Source organism: Papaver somniferum, chromosome 9 (genome assembly GCF_003573695.1).
Source record: "Papaver somniferum cultivar HN1 chromosome 9, ASM357369v1, whole genome shotgun sequence".
Lineage (NCBI taxonomy): Eukaryota > Viridiplantae > Streptophyta > Magnoliopsida > Ranunculales > Papaveraceae > Papaver > Papaver somniferum.
In genome coordinates, this window is record NC_039366.1 from 88620565 (window position 1) to 88643083 (window position 22519).

General features: G+C 39.6%; 2 protein-coding genes across 2 annotated transcripts; both read left to right on the forward strand.

The window, feature by feature from the left end:
* The first annotated feature begins 13626 nt into the window (after positions 1-13626).
* Positions 13627-17011, forward strand: LOC113307847 (acyl carrier protein 2, mitochondrial-like). Its single transcript, XM_026556307.1, has 2 exons — positions 13627-13965; positions 16448-17011. The coding sequence occupies exons 1-2, from the start codon at positions 13753-13755 to the stop codon at positions 16622-16624; spliced, it is 390 nt and encodes a 129-aa protein (XP_026412092.1). The 5' UTR covers positions 13627-13752; the 3' UTR covers positions 16625-17011.
* Positions 17012-18875: 1864 nt separating this feature from the next.
* On the forward strand, positions 18876-20038 carry LOC113314405 (protein GAST1-like). Its single transcript, XM_026563201.1, has 4 exons — positions 18876-19061; positions 19471-19521; positions 19630-19663; positions 19780-20038. The coding sequence occupies exons 1-4, from the start codon at positions 18993-18995 to the stop codon at positions 19959-19961; spliced, it is 336 nt and encodes a 111-aa protein (XP_026418986.1). The 5' UTR covers positions 18876-18992; the 3' UTR covers positions 19962-20038.
* The last annotated feature ends 2481 nt before the right edge of the window (positions 20039-22519 follow it).

Genomic DNA, 22519 nt, shown 5'->3' on the forward strand with positions numbered 1-22519 from the left:
AACATTTTCTTTAGCATTTTTCCTTTTCATACAATGTTTGTAACTTCTCTAAAATGATTGCGTTACTTGCATTCATGAGTAGAGTTTTCAATTTCAATTAAAGAACATCTTTCCTTGAAAAGTTTTCCTAAACCATCTTAAAGGAAAAATACCAAGTAAACCTAAACTCTCACAAAGTCAATACCCGTCAATTGAAAATCAGAGAAACCAAACCACCACAAAAAATATCTATTCAAAAAATACTAAAGAAGGGAATATGCAAGGAAGATTCTCATCAGACGGCATAACAAATATCTTCTTAAAAAATATCCGGCTTCAAATCTCACCTGACGCTCCTCTGTTTTTCGGGATGTGTGACAACGATGTCGCTACAAGGGAGAGCCAAGAAACAGGTCGGTCGAACCTTTAACCGTTGTTGTTATTTCCCCTGTTTTGAGTTACTATGGGTGATGTCGGCGTTCGGAGGCATTGGCCGCGAAAACAACAGGCTGGCTAGTACCTGTGGCAAATTCCATCCACACTATTTGTGTACGAAGTCTATCCATCTACTGGATGTCCAGGAGGGGAGAGCAACTTATTTTCGCATAAAAGGTTTTTGGATCTTTCAGTATGAAGGTTTTATTAATTCATTTAGAGATGTGAAACCATACAAGATGAATAACGGAATGTTACTTGGCGAAACCCTAACTCCGCCATGAAAACAAAAAAGTGAAAATAAATCCTTGAAATATCAAAAGCCGCTACACGCCGAGGAGAAATAGCAAAAGTGGAAAAATTGGTCGTCAATAGCAGACGCCTGGATCAATAACGCCTCCGTCAGAGCTTTTTCAAGAAATTTCCCCAACACCCTCTCTGGAAGCAACCATTCATCCAGAAGACGCCACAGCAGCAGCGACCTCAGCATTCCATCCAGAAGCCGCCTCAGCAGCAGCTTCCGCATCCTGTCCGGCATTTGTTTCAACAGCAGTCCCAGCGTATGTTTCCATGGCTTCTCCAATGGCTCCAACATATGTTGCCTCCTCCTCCTTGTCCGCCTTGACGGCATCCTCGGCGGTCACTTCAACGTCCCTGACAGCAGTTTCGGCATCCACTCCAGAAGCTGCTTCAGTTTCGTAAACCGTGTCGACACCTTCCTCAAGAGCTTTTCCAGCAGCTTCTTGAGGATGTACCGGTTCGTCCGCATCAAATTCAAGGATTACGATACCATCATGGACAGGGTAATTAAACTGGCTCCCACCTAAAAGTTTCATGGACTCAGTCTTCCGCCGTTTTAACCGAGAGGAGAATCGTTCAGCCCTAGCACTGGGTTGTAGAGAAGCTTCATTATTCTGAGATCTCCCGACGCGCTGAGATGCTTCATCATGTCTCCACTTTTCCTCCCTTTCCATCGAAGCCATGAGAGTCTGAACACACATCTACACTCTGCATAGATGGGCGAGAGACATGCCTTGTATAATCTCGTCAGCCTCACGGAACAAAGAATCAATTATGTCTAATACCACCTCATGAGAAGAAAACTGGGTTTTGTCGACTTCAAAATTTCTCTCCGAAGAGTCAGAGGTACGATCTTCACTGGAAGATCCCATTATATGCTACAATTTTTTTTTTTAAAATGCCTGCACCGGAAATCTACATGATGAAGAAGACAAAATGGGAACTAGGAGAAGAAACACAAGATAGTACATGTGAAGAGGGTGGACTCGATTTTACGATGATCTATATGAGCGAAGGGTTCAATATCACCTCTTATATTCAGCAGATTGATGAAGCCTAAGAAGGAAAACCCTTTTACCAGCCGTGAATTAAGGCTTCAAACACGTGATACCAGCTGAATTAGATATTTGCTTATACGGGATAATTAGGGTTTGACATCCAAGTCAGCAGCCGTCTCTACCGTTCTATGACTTAGCCCTCTAAGCAATGCCAACAGCTTCACGCCCAAGCCTAGCCAGCAGCGCCATGAACCATTCCTTAAACAGTAGCCAAAGATGCCGCACTGGTGCCAACATCCCATGGCCAAGACGAATTTATGCAAAAACCGCCAACACAAGGATCACGGATTCCTCATGCCTTCCACCAAAGGTTAGTTGAATTTCCTTGGCAATCTCTTCACGTCTTGCTCTTTATATTTTACTCTTGTCTGTCACCATCTCATGCTTACCCTGCAACAACGCCACTGTTACATGCTAAGCGGGGACTTAATGTTGATGGTGGTTTTTAGCTTAGGGTTAAAACCGTAAAACCTTGTATCTGACGTCACTCTGCAAGAAAACGGTGTCGTGAGTGCTAACCTCTCCACCAGCATATTTATTTAGCCATTCGATATATTTACATGAAATTTATCCATACTGGCGAATGTAGCAACCATCCCAAACACACTCTGTAAATTTCGGCACCTTGCCAATACAAGACTCCCTGAGTACTTTCCTGTGCTATGTTCCCCGGCAGAACCCTTAATATCGGTATGGCATGACGGATTTATGTTCACTAGCAGCGGAGCAGCATGAACCTCCAAGTACCAAAGTTAAGGCCATCACACGAAATGCTCAGACGGAAAGCACACTGCATTCTGTAGATGAGGATTTTTGTGGCAGCGTACAAAATCCACCCAATTATTGTAACTCACAAAAAGCTCATAAACCCGACTAATTTGCAAAATCAGGGTTTCGCGTCCCGCGTTGTACACTAGAACCCCGTTGGTCGAAAAACTATGCTTAGCCAAACTAAGCGATTAAATCCTCCACAGCGCATTGGAAGTGTGGCCACGCCCTAGATTGCCGGCCCCACTTCCCATCGACCAATCAGGTCGCTCTAAAACCGCCACACTCACACAGAAGTGTAGCCACGCCCATGCCTGGCCGGCCCTCTTATCTTACATTAACCAATCAGGTTACTTTAAACTCGCCACAGTGTTGAAAAGAAGGAAACCGCGCCAGATGGCCGCAAAGACAATTGGTTTCCCAAAAACGCACCAGCACGCCAAAGAAGCATGCCAAACATGCCAAACACACATATCAGGCACACATGCCAGATGCACACGCCAAACGCGCTAAACATGGCCACTCACCCCATGCGACGTGCCATATAGGCTAATTAGGGTTTCGACAAGCCAAACCCTAATTTAGGCAAGATTTCCACACCAACGTGCCAAAATTTCAGTGGCTATGGCTACGCGCGCAACCGCGCCGAAGTCATGCACAAGCCATGCCAGCCATGCCACAATGCTGATAACGCAAGTTAAAGGCGGCACTGCCAATTAAAGATAACCATGATCGACGGCTACCTTTCCTCCTGAGATGCAATCTCCGCCATCCAAGTTCGCCACCAAACTAACAGGCTTGTGGCAACTTTTGAGTTACCATGCCGCCAAACCCTAAACTTTGGTCGCAGCATCAAACACTAAATTGGCCACGACGCCTAATTTCGGCCACAGTGCGAAACCCTAAATTGTCCACGGCGCCAAGCCCTAACCTTGGCCATTCCGCCAAGCCCTAGCCTTAGCCATGCCGCCAAGCCTTAACTTTAGTCACGGAGCCAAATCTCAAACTTTGGCCCTGCTACAACGCCACGGCCACTGGCATGCCACCATGCCACAACTACTGGCATGCCACTATGCCACAACTACTCGCATGCCACGGCTACTAGCATGTCTTTATGCCACGGCCACTGGCATGCCGCTATGCCACGGCTACTAGCATGTCGCTATGCGACGGCCACTGGCATGCCACCATGCCACGGCCACTAGCATGTCGCTATGCCACGACCACTGGCATGCCACCATGCCACGACTACTAGCATGCCGCTATGCCACGGTTACTAGCATGTCGCTATGCCAGAACCACTTGCATGTCGCCATGCCACAATTACTTGCATGCCACCATGCCACGACCACTGGCATGTGGCACGGCTACTAGCATGCCTCCATGCCACGACCACTAGCATGTCGCTATGTCACGGCTACTATCATGTCGCTATGCAACGACCACTAGCATGCCGCCATGCCACAACTACGAGCATGCCGCTATGCCACTACCACTGGCATGCCACAATTCCACGACTACTAGCATGTCGCTATGCCATGGCCACTGGCATGCCAACATGCCACAGCTACTAGCATGTCGTTATGTCATGGCTCCACCAGGCGCTACTATGCCAATGGCGCCACTTCACTATACAAAAAGATGCGGCCATAATCAATGGCCACTCTTCCTCATGAGACGTAATCTCAGCCATCAAAATTCGCCACCGAGCCGTTCAGCTCGTGACAAGTTTTAGGTGACTAGCCAAAACGAGCCTAGCATCACATTTGCTTTTTACCTACGGCAAGCCTCTCATTTTTAACTTGACACACGTAGCAAAGTGCTACATGTTTTCCACGAAAACACTCGAGACATCAAAACATGTCACAAACTGGGGGATACTCATCAGGGTATTGGTCTGGCGGTTTACAGCGTGCGGCGTGCAATACGCCCGTTACAGAAAGTGTCATAAAGCGGGGTGGTTAGTAATGGCAAGAAGTAATGGTGTAAACGTATCCTTCATTATGGAAACATAAATTCCATGCGTTACCCGTTACTCCCTTCTTCCACCACTCAATCTTTTCCACTTCCCACGAGACCAGGGTATGTTTTGTTGCGACTTGTATAAATAGGTCTCACCTATTTTCCACCAAAGAACAAGTTTTGGTCAGGAGAACAATACCACATGAAGAAATCATCTGATATCTTTCATTCAGCTAGTCAGTTCAACTTTCTGATACAAGTCACAAAACACCCACACTTCCAGAATCAACTATTCTGGTCTCAACACTTTCTTCTCTTCCCTCCCTAAGACCAGCCCTTCTCCTTCACTTTGTGACCGAAGCAAGCCTGGAACGACCATTTCTTGGTTTAGGCCAGGATTGTACAGATTGATATCTCGAATCAAAAGTACTCCCGTGCAGTACATTGTTTAGGGTTTAGACTCGTTTCTCACCCACACACACGAAATTACCGAAATCAGCAGAAACCGTTTTCACCCATAAACAGAGGCATACTAAGTGATGATTCCATCTAGGATATATTTATAAGGGGTGTTTATCCATACCAAAATTACTAGGTTACCCTTTGACTAAACTAAAACTAAATCAGTCAACACTACTTCTTCTTCGTTCTTGCAGCCGAACCCCTTCCATAAACCGATTAATCGTTTTTCAGAAGTGGGTTCGACCCAAGATGTTGCGACAAAAAGAGATAAACATAGTTTTGTTCTTTATTTTTTGTTCTGTGGAAGAACAGTTCGGCCCAAAATTAGTTTTCCATTTTGAGCCGAACTCAGACGATAGTAAGTTCGTCTCGTTCGACTTCTCTTTATTTTCGGTCAAACTTGGTTCTTCTAGTTCAATGAAGTTTTGTAGTTTAATGAAGTTAGACCCAAAAAACGAACCTTTAGCTTTACAAAATTCGGCTAATAATTTGGATCTACACTTAAAGCCGAATTTATGGCTTAGGTAAAAACTGAAGTTACACCACAATATTAACAATACACTGTAACTCGAAAAAAAAAACAATAGGTTTGGCTATCCACTGGAAGAGATCGAACAAGCCGAACCATATGCATTTTTTATAACTATATTGTTCGGCTTAAAATAGATTGGCCGAACCGTTCTTCCCGCACAAAGTTCGGCTCTTATATTACAGCCGAACCAAGTATTGAAAATCGGAAGAAGTTTGGAAAAATTCAGTTTTCTGGAGCTAAAAAAGAGAGATTAGACGTCGTATACGGGTATACTTGTATATTATTAGCAGAAGGTTCTTCATTAATAAATCATCCATTTCGAATAACAAAAGTCCTCCAAATCTCAAGAATCCTAGTTTTTTTCACTTCTTCTTCCTCTCTTAAAAACCCCACTCTCTCACTTAAAAATCAGTTTTTTTTGCAACTAATATAACACTAATTAACAACTTAACTTAGTCAATCATTAACATCATTAATTAATCATTATTATTAAAACTAATCATAATCATTAACACCAATTAAATAAGAACAATTAATTGGGGGATAAAAAAAGGAATTGGGGGATATTGATTACTTCCCCCAACCCATGGTGTGTGCTAAGGGGTGATTTTTGGGCATGAAAATACTAAAATACCCTTTGATTAATTAAAAAATATTATGAAAAGACCATTATACCCTTTCTCCTAAAACATAAAAATCAAATAACCAAAACATATCCCTTATTCTTTGAATTCACTACCGGCACTGACCTAGGTTTAGGTTTTTGAAAAAAAAATAATTAATCATTCTTCATCCGTTCTTCGTCGATTAATCGTCGATTCAAAATTTTCTCATCGATTAACCTACTCGAATCATAAACAATGCCTCCACGAAAGAAAATGAATGCCCAATCGAACTCAAAATCGATTGCTCAACAAAAACAGGAACAAACAATTGCTAAGATTGCTCAAGAGCAAGAAGAAGAACAATCAGCGGATTCGGACAATCAACCTCTCGCAACCATGGCTTCTGTGAGAAGGTAAGTGATTTTAAACTACTTTATAAGTGTTTTAATCGATTTATAACAGTGGGTTTAGGTTAGAATCGCAAACCCTAACTGAAACAGTTGAGTTTCAGTGATTACCGGCACTGAAATATGTATGAATACGGTGCCGGTTTTACCTTCCGGCATTCAGTATAGGATGAATGCAATGCCGGTTTCACTCCGCAGATTCACCAGAAACTGAATTTTAGATACCGACATAGAATTTGGGTCGAATTCCCTGCCGGTTCTTGGTACCGCCAGTCATTTATAACTATTCGTGTATGCCGGTAGTGGTCTAAAAACATACAAGAGAGTTTATGAATTTGTCACCAGTAACGACATAGACATTTGGTTCCATTGTATGACGGTTTATAGTACCGACATTTTTTTGTGAAAATTCGAGCATGCCGGTAGTGGACTTAAACCATACAGGAGGGTTTATGAATTTATCACCAGTACCGGCATACATTTTTAGGTTGATTTGAATGTCGGCACCAGGTTACGGCATGAAATTAATTTATTTCGAGAATGTCGGTAGTGGACTAAAAACATACAGGAGAATTACATATGATTACCGGTATTGTCGACAGTCATTGTTTAATGCCAGAACAGACAACCGGCGTGCTTTGTTTCAGTAAGTCAATGCCGGTGGAAAAAATGAAAGTGAGTTATCTCTCATGCATTTCGTGTGATTTTATGATATAGGTCAAAATCCAAGGAGGCTAACAAAAGAAAAACTAAAGATGCTGTCACTAAGAGAAGAAGGAAGGACGGTCTTGATACTCCTCAATCTCTCCCTCCTTGAGGGAAAGATGAAGGTCGTAAAAAGCGTTTGGGGGCTGAGACAAGAGGGATAATTTGGGAGAGTGGTGGTGACCGTAGTCGAGCTGTAATCCGTGACCACGATGATCAAGATGAGCAAGATTAAGAGGAAAGTGAGGATGAAGATAATGTGGTTCCTCCAAGTCAATTAGCAAGCCAAAGCGAAGTTGGTGGGCCAAGTCAACAACCAACACAAGGCAATGGCAAGAAGGAAAATGACAAAGTGAAAGTTAAAGGTCCCCACCTTCCTCATATTAATGACATGATACCTGACCTTGAACGTGGTAGAATTTGGGGTGAAGCTCCGGAACCGAAAACACTATTTGGATACAAGTACTCGTGGGCTCGTACTATCTATCGAACCTATGTAAGTATTTTTTTTATCTTGTGCATATGCATTGTTGTGTATTTATATAAAATATCTTAATTGTATTGTCTTCTAATTATAGGATCATACGAAGGCTGTGCGTGTTTGCCGAAACCAAGCTGCGGATTGTTGGAAATTGTTCGATGAATGTAAAGAGGTCCAACAAATAGTAATGGAATCTGGTTTATATGCTTTGGTTGAAAATTATGTGAAGCCTGATTCCGTGACTGTCAATTTCTTCGTCGAAAGGTATCATGGTGAAACCGATACCATGCACTTCCCTTTTGGGGAGATGACCTTCATCCCTGATGATGCTCAGAATATTCTAGGATTGAATGTTACCGGCAAATCAATTGCAGAAGGAGTTGAGTCCCTGGACCTAGAATGGTCGAAGTTGCACGCTCTGACTAAGAAGCTGTTGGGTTGGGACTACAAAACTTCTGTGGAGAGCTTTTATGAATCCAAGTCTGGTAGGAAAAAGACAATCAAGTTGACGCTGCTTAAGAAGAAGTTTGAAAACACAAAGAAAAGAAGTTTGGAGGATGGATGGGACCCTGAAGAAATTCGTTATACTGCCGCTGCATACCTGTTATACATCTTGGGCACTAGGGTATTCCCTGACACTAATGGCAACAGGGTTAGTGCGAACTACCTTCAGTACTTGGATCCATTGGAAGATGTATATGGTTATTCTTGGGGCACCGCGGTAATGACACATTTGATGATGGAGATGAGAAGGGCCTCTAAGGCTAAAACCAACCAATTTGTCGGGAATTTCACTCTACTGCAGGTAATTTTGTTTTTAAACTTATGTTATTATGTATATTGTTCACATGTACCCTTATCGTGAACTTAGAAATAAAACTTATTGCTTCACCTTGGAATAGGTGTGGGCTTATGTACACTTCCCCACCTTTTTCAAGGACTAGACCTCCTTGAAGATCAAAGACCTTCCCGAACCCGATACGCCTATAGCTAGGAAATACGAGTTCAACAACACTCCGAAGCCCGGTAACATAGGTCGACTGATTGATATGAGGTTGGATTTGGACGCAATGAGTACCCAAGATGTTGTCTTCGACCCTTACAAGGAGGTTAGAGGAAACCGCCAAGTTTTGAGGTATGCTAACATTGCATTCTACCATGGGTCGTTGTTCCACCCAAAAGGATACGTTATGGCCAATACTACACGTGTGATGCGCCAACTTGGATTCAAGAAATTATCACATATCAAGACGGACTCTTTTCAATGTTTTGTTCTTGACCTTTCTCGGTGCTATTCAACTCCTAATCGGTTGCATGTAGAGTATGATCCAAAACCGGATCTAACAGATTGGAGGGATAGGATAAGTGGGATAAGTGGGAGCTTACGGAAAACGATGATGAGGTTGATGCCAACTACATGGAAGATTACCTGCAATAGTCACATCCTCTTGTCGTCCGCCCGGATGACGTCCAAGTTCCACCCCATAAACACCCTCCCGTTCCAACTCCCGCACCGCCACCACATACGATCGCCCAACTTAATAAGACCGTTGGATTGATAGTAAGTATTGTTAATTACTTAGTCGTTTAATGTACACATAATCTTATATTACCATATATATACTAATTATGTGTTGTATGTATGAAACTAGTGGCGTCGGCTTGGAAAGTTGAGGAAGCAGTTATGTTGCAAGTACGATGAAGGAGCGGGGCTATCCAATGAAGAAGTGAAGGAAGTCGTGGAGAAGCTTGATAAAATTGAAGAAACCGACCCTAGTGCAAGGGATTTGTTTGGTGAAATTAGGAAGAAACCGGCACAAAAGAAGCAAAAGACGAATTGATTAACTATTTAGTTGTGTTTCTTTTTCTGGATGGTGGTTGTTACGTCTTGAAAAATTACGAACTTGTTTTCGTTTGTACCTCATGGTTAACTCTTTAGTTGTTTGGTTTGCTTTTAGTTTATGTTACTTGGATTAAGAACATTTAAGCAGAATCCAGTTGTTTGGTTTGTGTTGAACATGTTTAGGTTTCGAGTGATTGCTTTATGTTGAACATGTTTAGATTTCTAGTGGAATGTTATTTTTGCAAGATTTAGTTACTACAGCTTCCGGCATGGAAAAGCTTTGGTTCAACAACGCCGGTACAGGTTCCGGCATGCGAGAAAATTACAATTCATTGTCGGAATCTGGTACCGGCAAGGAAATGTTTCATAAAACCATACCGGAACTAGAAGATTAAAAATTTCATGTTCCTGTATAGAAATTGGAAGGTACCGGCATAGTCGTTTTTCTACAAGCTATGCCGGTTTTATGATTTTTTTCCCAAATTTTCATAATCGACAGAAAACCGGCACTGTAATATTGGTTGCTTCTATGCCGGCAGTCTGCTAGTTTTGAGTATAAATCAATTTCGAATGTTCTTTTATTTCATTCCTAAGAAGTCTATTACATTGGATTTGATACTTTAAACTAAAACATGCTAAAAACATAGAATGGATTACATTTGGGTAAAGATTAACTATTTCCATCCCTTTTCAACAATTGCGGAACCTTTGAACGTTTCCCGAATCTGTTCGAAGACATCGTCCGGGATGGGGGTATCAAGGATCATCTTCATTGGTTCTTCTTCTCTTTCAACATATTCCTTTCCCTTCATATAACACCCATCACACCCATCGATAGGCTTGCATTTGCCCTTGTGGTTTTCTCTTGACTCTGCTAGTTCAATAGCTTTGTCAAACCATTGAAACTCATCGCACTTTGGGTGATTCAAACACCTTAGAAACATTCTTCCATTTTCAGCATCATCAGTTTTTGCAATCCAAAACCGGCATGTCCCATCACAGCTTCTACACTTTGAATAAATAAAAGGACAATCCATGGTTAGATGAGAAGGTGACTTGCAAATTTGACACTTGCAATGATGACTCTGTAAGAGAAGATTATATTAGTTATGCGTCATAGTAGTGTCTATACCGGTTTGTCCATGTACGCACAAATTTTTCCTTGAACTTATCCAACCATTGAGTCCGACCCAGACGGCAGTCGGATAAACTTCGTTCCAATCGGAAATAAACTTCTCCAATCTCTTTTCGTACATAACCTCGGTAAGAGACCAATAAACTTTCTCCCAATCTCTTAGAAATTCCAACCACTTTTTATGATTTTCCGCATGTTCTTTGTCCACTCGCTCCTTTATCTTGCCTCTCTCATCTTCTTCTTCTTCGGGGGATAGTTTGTTCTTTCGAACATCTTCCTCTAGTTGAACAATCATTCTCTTCTTAATATCCGCCTTGGTGATTTCAAACAAGGCATGACAAGTTTTTATTATATTTTGACGTATATGATATGTACATAGGAAATTTTGTGCGTCCGGGAAGACATCGGATATTGCTTTCATTAACGCATCATCTTGATCGGTTACGATCACCCTCGGAAGTTGATTTTCCCGAAAGAATAATTTCAATTGTCGTAATGCCCAATGATAATTATAGTCCCTCTCGTTTTCCATTAAACACCAAGCCAATGTGAATGTTACCTTGTCCGAGGTTTGCCCCACGATGTTGAACAACAACACATTGTATTTGTTTGTCTTGTAGGTACAATCCATCATAAGAACACCACAACCTGTATTTGCCAATTGTGAAAGCAAAGGATGCGAAATGAATATTTGAAGGGGCTTCTCGTCCGACCCTCTTTTAATGATACGCGTGTAGTTGTAATCCCAAGCCATCTTCTCAAATTCTTGCATAACGGACCTCCCTTCCCATTCCACCCTTCTAATAGTTGCTTGTGCGCTATAAATTGTACGTAGAGAAGACACGTTAGACTCATCCTTTTCCTTGAAGACTCTGAGAATTTGTCTCGGTTTGATAAGTGCTTTGGTCAATCTCTTTACATCCTCGAACTCATGAGGTTTCAGCTTCGCAACTAGGGAGTGACCAACAAAATATTTCGGATCCCGGTGGTTATGACAGCCACACAAAACCTCACAATCCCAATTGTTCATGTCATTTAAACGGAAAAAAGGCTTAAACGGGCAATCATTCTTCCTCGTACGAGTCTTGTATACCCTATTAGTCTTCTTTGGATATACATAATCCTTTCTCTTGTGGTTATTCTTCTCCTTGTATTTCCCACTTCTCTCGCAAGCCATCTCAAAACGCCTCTTTGAACGTTCGGTATTCCTCACCAACACACACATGTTCTTAAGAGCCGTCTCTTTAGCCCAAGCGATTGCTTCATTTCGATCTATTATTCCCTACATAAGATCAATTTCACATTTATTAGAAGGTTCATTACTAGCAATCCATTAGTAAAGTATTCTTTGGTCACATACCGGAGGTATTTTATAGTATTCCGACGTATCCCGATAAAGCGGCTTGCATTTGTTGGATCAATATATGTCACCACCTAAAGATCGAACGAAAATTAGTTCCAAACGAAATTAAAACACTATGCTGGAAACAAGTACCGGCATGCTCGACCAATGTTCCGGCATTGTCGAACTTAGCCAAAACTGAAGACCAAATTTGAAACATATTCCGGCATACATTATTCATTAGACAGCAACGCCGGAAAACAAGGTGCCGGCATTGTCGTAATTTATTGTCCCAAGCCGGTACACGCTACCGACATTCCAATTAATTGATATGTAATGCCGGTATTTAGCTCTGGAAAACATTTATTCCTGTATGTTTTTTTGTAGGTGTCGGCATTGTAAATTTGAAACTCAACAACGCCGGTTCCACTGCCGGCATTCTCGAAATTGATGATACCACGCCGGTAACTGGTTCCGGCGTTGATGGTTATTAATTTTCCATGCCGGTTTTTGGGTTTACATGGAAATGTTTCCTGTATGTTTTTCATGCAGTTCCGACATGGTAACCTATCAATGAACCCATGCCGGTTTAATATTCCGTAGTATATTCCTTGGTAGGTAAAAAAGTTAACTGCGTACCGGCATAGTTTTTTGGTAGAATACTATGCCGGATCAATATTCAAATTGGGGGATATCGCTTTACCGGCATGGTCGTAGTATGAATACCATGCCGGTAACGCGTCTGCCGGCATGGTATTCATACTACGGCCATGCCGGCACCGAGGTTTTACAGTTGAAAAAATGGCAGGTTTAAAGAAAAAAATCGATTTTTCAACCTCCTAGCAGCTTTACCTGTGTATTGGGGATGCTTGCATGTTATGCAAGTTTACTTTCTTGTGTAGTTTCTTCGAAAAACTCTCCATACTCGTCAAAATCATCATTCAAGGGTGTTGGCTTAACAAAGAATTGCAATTGAGAGTTGTTGTCGTTAGCTCCTTGTTGTAGTAGAGCTAAAGATTCAGTAGCTGCAATTCTCTCCTCACAATCATCTTCCATTTTCACAAAAAAAATTCCACTCAAAAATATTTTTCCCTCCTTCTACTCTCACCTCACTCACCCAAATTCAAATAAAACACACACTAATCATTTATCAAAAATCTTAAGATTTTAATAATTATTATTAATCACTAATCCTGATTAGTGAGGGGTAGATTAGTAATACGTAAAATACTTAGATAAGGGTGACCCCGAATTGATATCTGGAACCAGTTTTTGTCCTTTTCTTATATCCCCCAATTAATGGTTCTTAAATAAGGGTAATTATGTCATTATCAAAAAGGGTATATAAGGAGTGATGATATTTTTCATTTAGTGACCCTATTTCGGCATTATTCAGTATGCCTCAAAAAAAATTCAGTATGCCTCAAAATAGGTTTCAATAAAAATGAAATTTACTGCGAGCCCAACCCATGAAATGTTAGTGATCCACATCAAAAGTACGCAACAGAAGCCCAGCGAGCATAAACCCTAATGGAACCTATCAACCTGGGATGCGCAATACGCAACACGCGTATTCTAGAAATACCTTGTTAGGGGGAGTCGGGGAACTCAATAGATCATCATCAAAATCCCCTTTCATTTCACTGAATCGAATTAAACCTCAGAAACACAAAAGAATACAAGACAAAGTTACTCTCTCCCTCTCGTTATATTCGTATTCCTAGTTCATTACTCAGTAATGGCGGCAGTAGCAAGAAATGCTCTTCTTAAGCATCTGAGAGTCAATGTCGATGCGAAAAGACAGTTAACAGCTCCATTCGCTATGCTATCTTTGAATCAGTTTCGTCGTCACTTTTCTGAGGAAGTCAGAGGTTCTTTCCTTGACAAGCAGGAAGTTGCAGATCGTATTGTTGGTGTCGTCAAGAAATTTCAGAAGTGTGATCCATCTAAGGTAATACCTATTACCGTATTTGGGTTTCTGTTTTGATTCGGTGTTAATCACATAGTAGACAAATTTTTATATCTTTACTGCTTTGAAACGGGATTTCATCTAATATTATAGGATATGTTATTCAACTGTGCCTGTCCGTAGTAGGGTTTTCACTAATAGCTAAGTTTAGCAAATCAAACTTAGAAATCTAAATTGGTACTGAGGGGGTTTGTGTAAATTATAGATTCGCCAGAGTTCAGAGGGGTGTGCATATGTGTTTTTGGCGATATCCCTTGTGATCTGTGACAAATGACCCGAGTTTAGGTGATTTTAGTTCACAGTGGCTAAAACTATGTTTAGTAGCCTCTTTTCTTGTATTAAACGTACAGTCTCAGTATTTAAATTCTCGAAGGGGTTGTAGAAAGAGAAATCTCAAAGTACAGTATCAATAGTAAGAGCTGTTTCTCCCTCTATCATGGACTAGTGTAGCATCAACACACTCTATGGTGGAACTATAAACAATTTAATGATCAATTGTTGGTTACAGTCTAAGTCTTCTATTGTTGGTTACAATTACTCATGATAAAGTCTGCATGGATAAACTTTTGTGTAGTACCTTGGATACCCCTATTTTGCTCCTTAATTTATGGCAGTGTCTCTCAGCACAGATGTTATCCTGAATCCCATGTCTGTATAAGCGAACGAGATTTTCTAACGCGAACATCACACTCCACAGTCTAAATGTTTAACTGAGAGTTTGTTGGTCATGGAGAAAAACTTCACCAATCCTAGAGCATTGGTAGTTCTCTTTTGTCTTTCGCAAAGGATTATAATACCATGAGTATGTTGTGGTCTTTTGTCTTTTGCAGAGGATTATAATACCATGAGTGTTTCGTGGTCTTAATTATGCTGCCTCTCTAATTCTAATATATTTATACATGTTTTATTTATTCTTAAACAAAATCCTGATACACGTTCTGCTTCATAAAGTCTTAATAAATGGTGAAATGCATTTATCAAGCTATTTGATAAAGTGTGGTTCTGATTTCCACTTACGGAAAGATGGCTTGAAATACTGACATGTCTTAGTTTTTTCCATGTGCTTCCGGAGTTCTAGACTCCTGGCAAAGAGTGAACTATTGAAGAAAGAGTCTTGATTGTCACCATTGTTTGTTAAAGGTTAATTTAGAGTATTGTAACGAGAGCCTTTGATGGAATCATATTTGTTCGGCACCCTGCTCATCCTAAAGCTCCGACTCAATGTCACACCTAATGAACATTTCAAAATTTTATGAAAAAGGATTGGAAGTATTATCTTCTGTAGCGTAATGCTCAAAGTCGCTGACTTCTAGTATATCAGAATCTTTTTTGACTAAACCAAATGTAGGATAAAGTAAAGTAAATAATGTTTCACTGCTTTAGTCTGTCAAGTACGATTCTTATATAACTAGACGTAAGTTATGTTGATGCTGTCAGATTGTGAGTCTTGACCTCACGACTGAGGTCGAGACTCATCCTGATTCATCATTAAAATTTGTTCTCAATAACAGTGGGCGATATTGTCAAGTTTCAATTTTCTTTTTTTCCCCACTGAGGCTGACGTTTTTTCTCTTGTGAAACCATTGGATGCTTAACTGTCTTACTTGTTTGAGTTGTTTCATAGGTTTCAAATAGTTGTTATCAGTGCTTATACTTAATTGAGATTGTCTGGGAGTTGGAAATTATGGAACTACACCTACAGTCATACAGGCCTTTCTTTATTTCTTCCACCTCCTTGAATAGTTTGAACTTTTTGGGTGAATAATTGCTAACAAGGCGTTATAACTAAGAATTCTGAAGTTCAAGCATCCAGCTTATCATTCTGGAAGGGTTGAGTTGATTGAGACCCTTTCAGGGTCTAGAGCTCTGTTAGGTAATATTGTTAGAGTATTTGGTTTGCGATAATTATGAAGACAGGAAATGTGTAGTGGTATAAAATATCACTGACCAATAAAGCCCAAAGAAGTGGAAGACTGAAAATTATGAAGACAGAAAATGTTTGGTTTTATTCCTTGGACCAGTGTTAGCGTTCTAAACCTTACAGTGGATTTTTTGGTCCTAAATTTTGGTATGAAGTCTACAAATTTGACATATTGTATGGACCTCCCTGACCTGCCTATGTGGTGCTCTAACTCTCTTACTGTGTGCTTCTCATTTCGGGGAGGATTTAGAATAAAACATGTCTATGTGTTTGACTTAATATGTTTCATAATTTTTAATATACGGCTCTTCTAAAATACTGCTTGCATACCATACCAAGACCGAAAAACAAAACAAAATTTTCTACAATTGTAAACTCCCAGCTGAAATTCATGTTCTCGATTCTCAGGATATAATTTTACACTCTAAATATATTCTCAACTCTCAAGAATACTGTCCTTCTTGTCATTTTGTTGGGGTAAATTATATTGTTTCAGTTCAGTTATATAATAAATTGCTTTGCATGCTTGGACAATGCTCACAGGTTACACCAGAGGCCAATTTTCAGCAGGACCTTGGACTTGACAGTTTAGACACTGTCGAGATTGTAATGGCTCTTGAAGAGGAATTTGGTTTCGAAATCCCAGATAATGAAGCTGATAAGATCAGCTCGATCAATGTTGCTGTTGACTTCATTGCGTCACACCCTCAAGCAAAATAATCCTGGCTAAGGATATGGCGGTATTCATTTTCTCCCTTCTCTTTGAAAAAGTACTTTTGTTTGTTCTTTTAAAGAATGTAGAGATAAAAGAAGAAGGCTGAACTACAAGGGCCTCCATTTTCTTCTTCTAGATTACTGCTACTACTTTTTCTGCTCTCCTCTATTTTTTGGCGTTGGTGAAAAAGTGGTTCTTGTTATTGTGGTACCTTTCTCTTGAAGAAAACAGATTGGCAGGAAAATTTGGCTGTAGATTAGCTTATGATTTCCTTATTCTTCTTCTTCTTCCTTTTTTTTTTGATCCTGGTGCAAATAAATTTCTACTGTATTTGGAGACTGTTATACTAGATTTTCTTCAGATATATCAGTTTCATTCGCTAGTTTTAATTATGCGAAGATGATGTGTCTTTCACACTAGATACCAGCGATTTGAATTTGTGCGGTTAGTTATAAAATGGTTAAAAGGCGAAACTACCTCCAGGCCTTGGTTATAAAATGGTAAAAAGGCGAAACTACCTCCGGCCTTGTTAACTGATTGTATACAGCATTGGCTTAGTCAGTTTTCTCCTTTTATTTTAAATAAAATCAGGTTATTGTTAAGTTATTATTGAATATTAGGATGGAAAAAAAGATACGTATGGGTTCACTGGAACTTATGAATCAAAATATGAGATGGAATTGTTTTGATGGTCCAAATTTTACATAGCTTTAATAATCCGTTGTTTCCGTCACCCTTGTAATACCCGGGTGGTGAAGCTGCATCTCCAGTTTCTGTTCTTCCTGTGAATCGCTAGCTTTCTAGTGGTCACCTCACCTAATAATACCCAGGTGGTGAAGCTGCATCTCCTGTCTCTATTCTTCTTCCGGTGAATCGCTCGCTTTCTAGAGGGCGATGAAATTTCTTACTAACAGACTGTTGACTTAGTCAACTAATTTGACAATTACGTCTCTGACTTATATCATCTCATCTTACGATGGGTAAACCTTTTCAATCTCCACCGAATTTACTTGCTCTCGTGTTATTCTTTTCCCAAATCAGGTGTAAAATGGATTCGTTTGCATTTAGCTAATACAGTAAAACTGAACTGTAGTGGAGAGTTGAGAGGGAGAGGTTGAATGCGACTACATGAGAGTGAGACAGAAGAGAGTATGTTAAACGTTAAAAAAGCATCACGGGTGGGTGGTTTATATCTCTCTCTCTCTCTCTCACGCAGATAAAATCGAGCTAAAATTACGTTGGGACTAGATTAAGCTGTTGGCATGCTGTATAAAGAGAGGGGTGCTCAGTATTTACGAGACGAGGATACTCACAGAGTCACAGTCAACAGTCGATCAAGACGAATTCAAAGATGCAACAAAAAATGTCACAAGCACAGATACAGAAGTTGATTGTTCATAGTACCGACGTGATTTTTCTGACTAGCGCCATGAGTCGTGAAGCAACCAAAACGACTAGGAGTTTGTATCTGTGTTATTACAATGGCGTTCTCATATGTATACGTTGTGTTGTGTTCATACATGCAAATTATTGAAAATAAAGAGAGCGTAAGATGGTAGAATGCGACAATGTGAGATCACATGTGAACTAAACTCGCTTTCAGCTATCACTTTCTCGGTCGTGAATAGCACATGGATTTGATAAGAGGTTTGAGGTCTCTACTTTTTTTGATTCGTAATGTGATATCATTCCTTGTCTTTTGTACGTACTTATAATAAGATGATCATGATATCCTTCTCGTCTCTACATATGTGGTGTACGTAAGAAGATCCAACCAAATCCGAAGCACTGTTAATCTGTTATGATCGGGTCCTAAGGATAAATTTACCCCATTTGTTTAAAGAATGATGGAATGCTTCCTACCCATCCAAAACAGTTAATAAGAGGCAAATTTGACAGTTTTGCATGAGAATCGAAAAAGCTGTTTTCACTTATGTCTCTATCTCATCTATCTGTTTCTGTTTTCTGTTTATCCAACTACTGATATCTAACAAAAATGCTGATAACACGCTGCTTGCCCGCATCTGGTATGCATGCAGCGATGTGGCATACTATTGATCCTCCATTTTCCTAATCATTTGCATTTACCCAATAAATTTTTGCTCAACAGTGATTAAAGTAACCACGCAGAAGCGTCAATGCATTGCATAGCTTACTAGGACTTAAATTTACAATACAATAAATAGCATTGGTCTCTACTACGTACTTCTAACTACGAAGTGAACTACGTACCAATAAGTCGGTCACTCAACTTCCTATATAAAGTGTCTGTAGAGCCTCTAACGTTCCTCTCCCACAACAACAAACACTTTCAAGTCTTTCTCTCTCTCACTCTCTCACGCACACAAACACCAAAACACACGCACATCAGCTATGGCTAAGGAACTACTAATCTTGATGCTTTGCTTTGTGACCTTATTGGTTGTTTCAGCAGAAAACCAGGTAACCTAATGCATGGAATCTCTCCCTCTCTCTCAGTTCATTCCTTCAAATATTGAGCGTTTTGAGTCTGCCATATAGATTCCCAATCGTGACACATATTTCAGCTTACTGCACGCCTCTTACTTTTTTCCTTGCATTGATTCCGAAAAATCTGAGATAGCATTCTCTGGTTCTGTTTCGCATACAAGTAACTTTTAGCATTCCATTCTTAAGTTGCAGAGGATTGAGTTAGTGAAAAGCTGTGCATACATATATGGTTGGTTACACAGCTGTCGCCAAATCCTAGAACAAAAATTCCCGTTTGGGATCATTACTACTTCTATAAGAAAATTGCAGTTTAGTACCCCCAATATGCATATATGACTGGTTCATTGAAGTGAAGTTTAATTGTTTATGAAATTTGTTTCAGGCAACTATAAGTCCAGCTGCACAACCCATGCCACCAAAAGACATCGACACGGTGAGTGAGATAAATAAGCATTTTTCGAATCTTTAAAGTTAGTTATTTTTTAAGAAAACTACTTCTTCCAATCCCTGCTAACTGATCTGGGTTTTCAATTGCATGCAGTCCGGCTTTACTCAGGGTAGTCTTCAACCACAAGGTTAGTTGTAATTTGGTGGCAACCATTCGTGGTTCAATGTATTTGGAGAACCTAACTCATCATAACTTTTTCTTTTACGTTTTGTTTTAACGTTCATAGTGAACAAATGAATGCAGAATGCGCGCCACGTTGCACCAAGAGGTGCTCCTTAACAGCTTTCAAGAAGCCCTGCACTTTCTTCTGTAACAAGTGTTGCAACAAGTGTTTGTGTGTGCCACCAGGCACTTATGGGAACAAGGAGATGTGCCCTTGCTACAATAACTGGAAAACCAAGCGAGGGGGACCTAAATGTCCATGAATCCTAGTCTCTCCTGTTGATATCATAATCTAGAACCGAACTTTCCTGTAATAATTGACCTTCAACACCCACAAAAATTAAAAATAAAAATAAATTACCAATGAAAAGGGAAGGGAAGAGGGTTTTCTTATGTATATGTAAATTTGGTTGTGTTGTATCCATTTTCTTTGGTTGTTGTTTTTTGAATTTAGAGTGTACCAAATACCAATCTAGTGAAATAAAAGTTCCATCAGTATGTTTAGATGCTCAAAATCCTTACATTAGACAAATGTCAGACCTAGAACATAAAAAAACATAAAATGGGAGAATTTATAAAGTACCCCGTTTAATTGACCTCGTTTATTTGTACCCTGTTTTTTATAAAAATTTTAAAGTGCCCAAACTGTTTAGTTTTCCATCCTAGTTAGCCAACACTAGTTTACTTTCTTTAATGTTTATTTCTTTACTCTTTACTTGTTATTACGTTTACCTTCTACATCATTTTTCCAATTTGTCGAGTTCGGTTCAGGATCGTATCATCATTTTCAGGTTCGTTTAATCATTCCCTGAAAGGGTTCATCATTCCCAGTGTCTTGGTTTTTTCGGTTGGTGGAGAATCAATCTTCTACAATATTTTTCCGGTTTGTCGAGCTCGGTTCAGGGTCGTTACCACTTTCAGATTCGTCGAGCGTAGTTCAGGATCGTTACACCCTCTTTCAGGATCGTCGAATCATTTATCCTCTCTACCAAGGAGACGTAGTTCATGGGTAAATAGGACTTTTAATTGGAAAGATAACTGTCACCTAGCATTTAACTGGATGAAATTTGCTTTTTGAATAAAACAGGGTACTTTAGAAAATTTGTAAAAAACGGGGTACTTTATAAAATCCTGGCGAAATTGGGGTATACCCAGATTAATTGGGGTATACCCATTTTATTCCTATCCGAACTAGTGTGCTAAGGGGTGTCTAAAAGGTGTTAAAAGACCAAATTGCCCATACTAAAAAAACATGTCGACCAAAACATATTAAAAAAAAAATCAAAATCTTTCTTCTACACTCTAACTATAAATGTGAAATCAAAAAAAAAAAAAAAAAAAAACGAAGAATCAAAACGAACCAAAAGTCGGCGGGTATTTTTTGTCGACCTTGCCGACTATATTAAGGTTGAATACCATGCCGACTTTTCATCTCTGAAACTAGCAGTTACAAGGTCGGCAAGATATCCATCTCCATACCGTGCCGACTATATTTTAATCGGCAGGTTATGAAATCAATACCTTACCGACTAATCATGCATTTGTAACACCTTCTCTGTATTTCAAAAATCCTATAGTCGACATAGTATTTTTTTATCGACCATGTTGGCCATAAGTTGTCGGCATGTTCTTCATCCGCAGACCTTGCCGACCAGATATAGTCGGCATGTTCTTCATCCGTAGACCTTGCCGACTTTTCATATTTTCAGAACTGAAAATGTTGATTCCTTCTATAATTTTGAGTATAAAATCGCCCAGCAACTCTACAATCCCATATTTATAAGTCTCTGGGTAGTACGGTTAGCCATTTCCACTACAAGTAGAATTCTTAAAAAAAAAAAAATCTCAAAAATCTACCCACATCCATGAGTTCAATCTAAAATAAAACCTAATTTCAAAATTAATTAACTAATTAACTAATTAAATCAATTATCCTAATCACATTTATTAGTGTTAATTAATTAAGGGTAGATTAGCCATTTTTGTAAATATGTGGATAAGGGGTTTTGTGTTTTACTTCAAAATGACCTTATTTTGTCTCATTTGGTATACCCAATTAATTTGGGTATATCCCAATCAAGCCAGGTATAAAATGTCCCAAAAAAAATTGGAAGAAAAAAATGATCTGATATATATTTCTTCTCTTTTTTTAAGAAGGTTATTATTGGGGCGTCACACTCCAATAGAGGGGTTTCACTTGGATTCTTAATGTCCAAAAAAGTGGTTATGGGATATCCTAACACATATACAAAATGTCAAGATTACCCTTTAATTAGAAGTGATTTTACATCCAGGTTTGGATTAATTCCAACCGTAGAATTTTATTTGCATGTAATTTTACGTCCAGGTTTGGATTAGTTCCAACCGTAGAAGCTCATTTTACGCCCAGGTTTCTTTTAATTCCAACCATAGAATCCGATTTTACGTCCAGTTTTCTTTTAATTCCAACCGTAGAAGTGATTTTACTCCAGGTTTGGATTATTTCCAACCGTAGAAGTGATTTTACGTCCAGGTTTGGATTAATTCCAACCGTAGAATTTTATTTGCCCAGATTTGAATTAGTTCCAACCGTAGAAGCTCATTTTACGTCCAGGTTCCTTTTAATTCCAACCGTAGAGGTGATTTTTCGTCCAGGTTTGGAATATTTCCAACCGTTGAGGTGATTTTACGTCTAGGTTTGGAATATTTCCAACCGTAAAGGTGATTTTTTACGTCTAGATTTGGATTATTTCCAACCGTGGAAGTTTATTTTACGACCAGTTTTTCTTCCCACAAAAACTTTGTCCCGGAATTCACCAAGTATACAACAAAATTCATTAAT

Bases quoted from the DNA above. Each gene is read 5' to 3' on its own strand.
- LOC113307847 (XM_026556307.1), top strand. From the start codon at position 13,753: ATGGCGGCAGTAGCAAGAAATGCTCTTCTTAAGCATCTGAGAGTCAAT. The intron at 13,966-16,447 runs GTAATACCTATT...CAATGCTCACAG, and splicing joins AGAAGTGTGATCCATCTAAG to GTTACACCAGAGGCCAATTT.
- LOC113314405 (XM_026563201.1), top strand. From the start codon at position 18,993: ATGGCTAAGGAACTACTAATCTTGATGCTTTGCTTTGTGACCTTATTG. The intron at 19,062-19,470 runs GTAACCTAATGC...AATTTGTTTCAG, and splicing joins TTGTTTCAGCAGAAAACCAG to GCAACTATAAGTCCAGCTGC. The intron at 19,522-19,629 runs GTGAGTGAGATA...AATTGCATGCAG, and splicing joins CACCAAAAGACATCGACACG to TCCGGCTTTACTCAGGGTAG.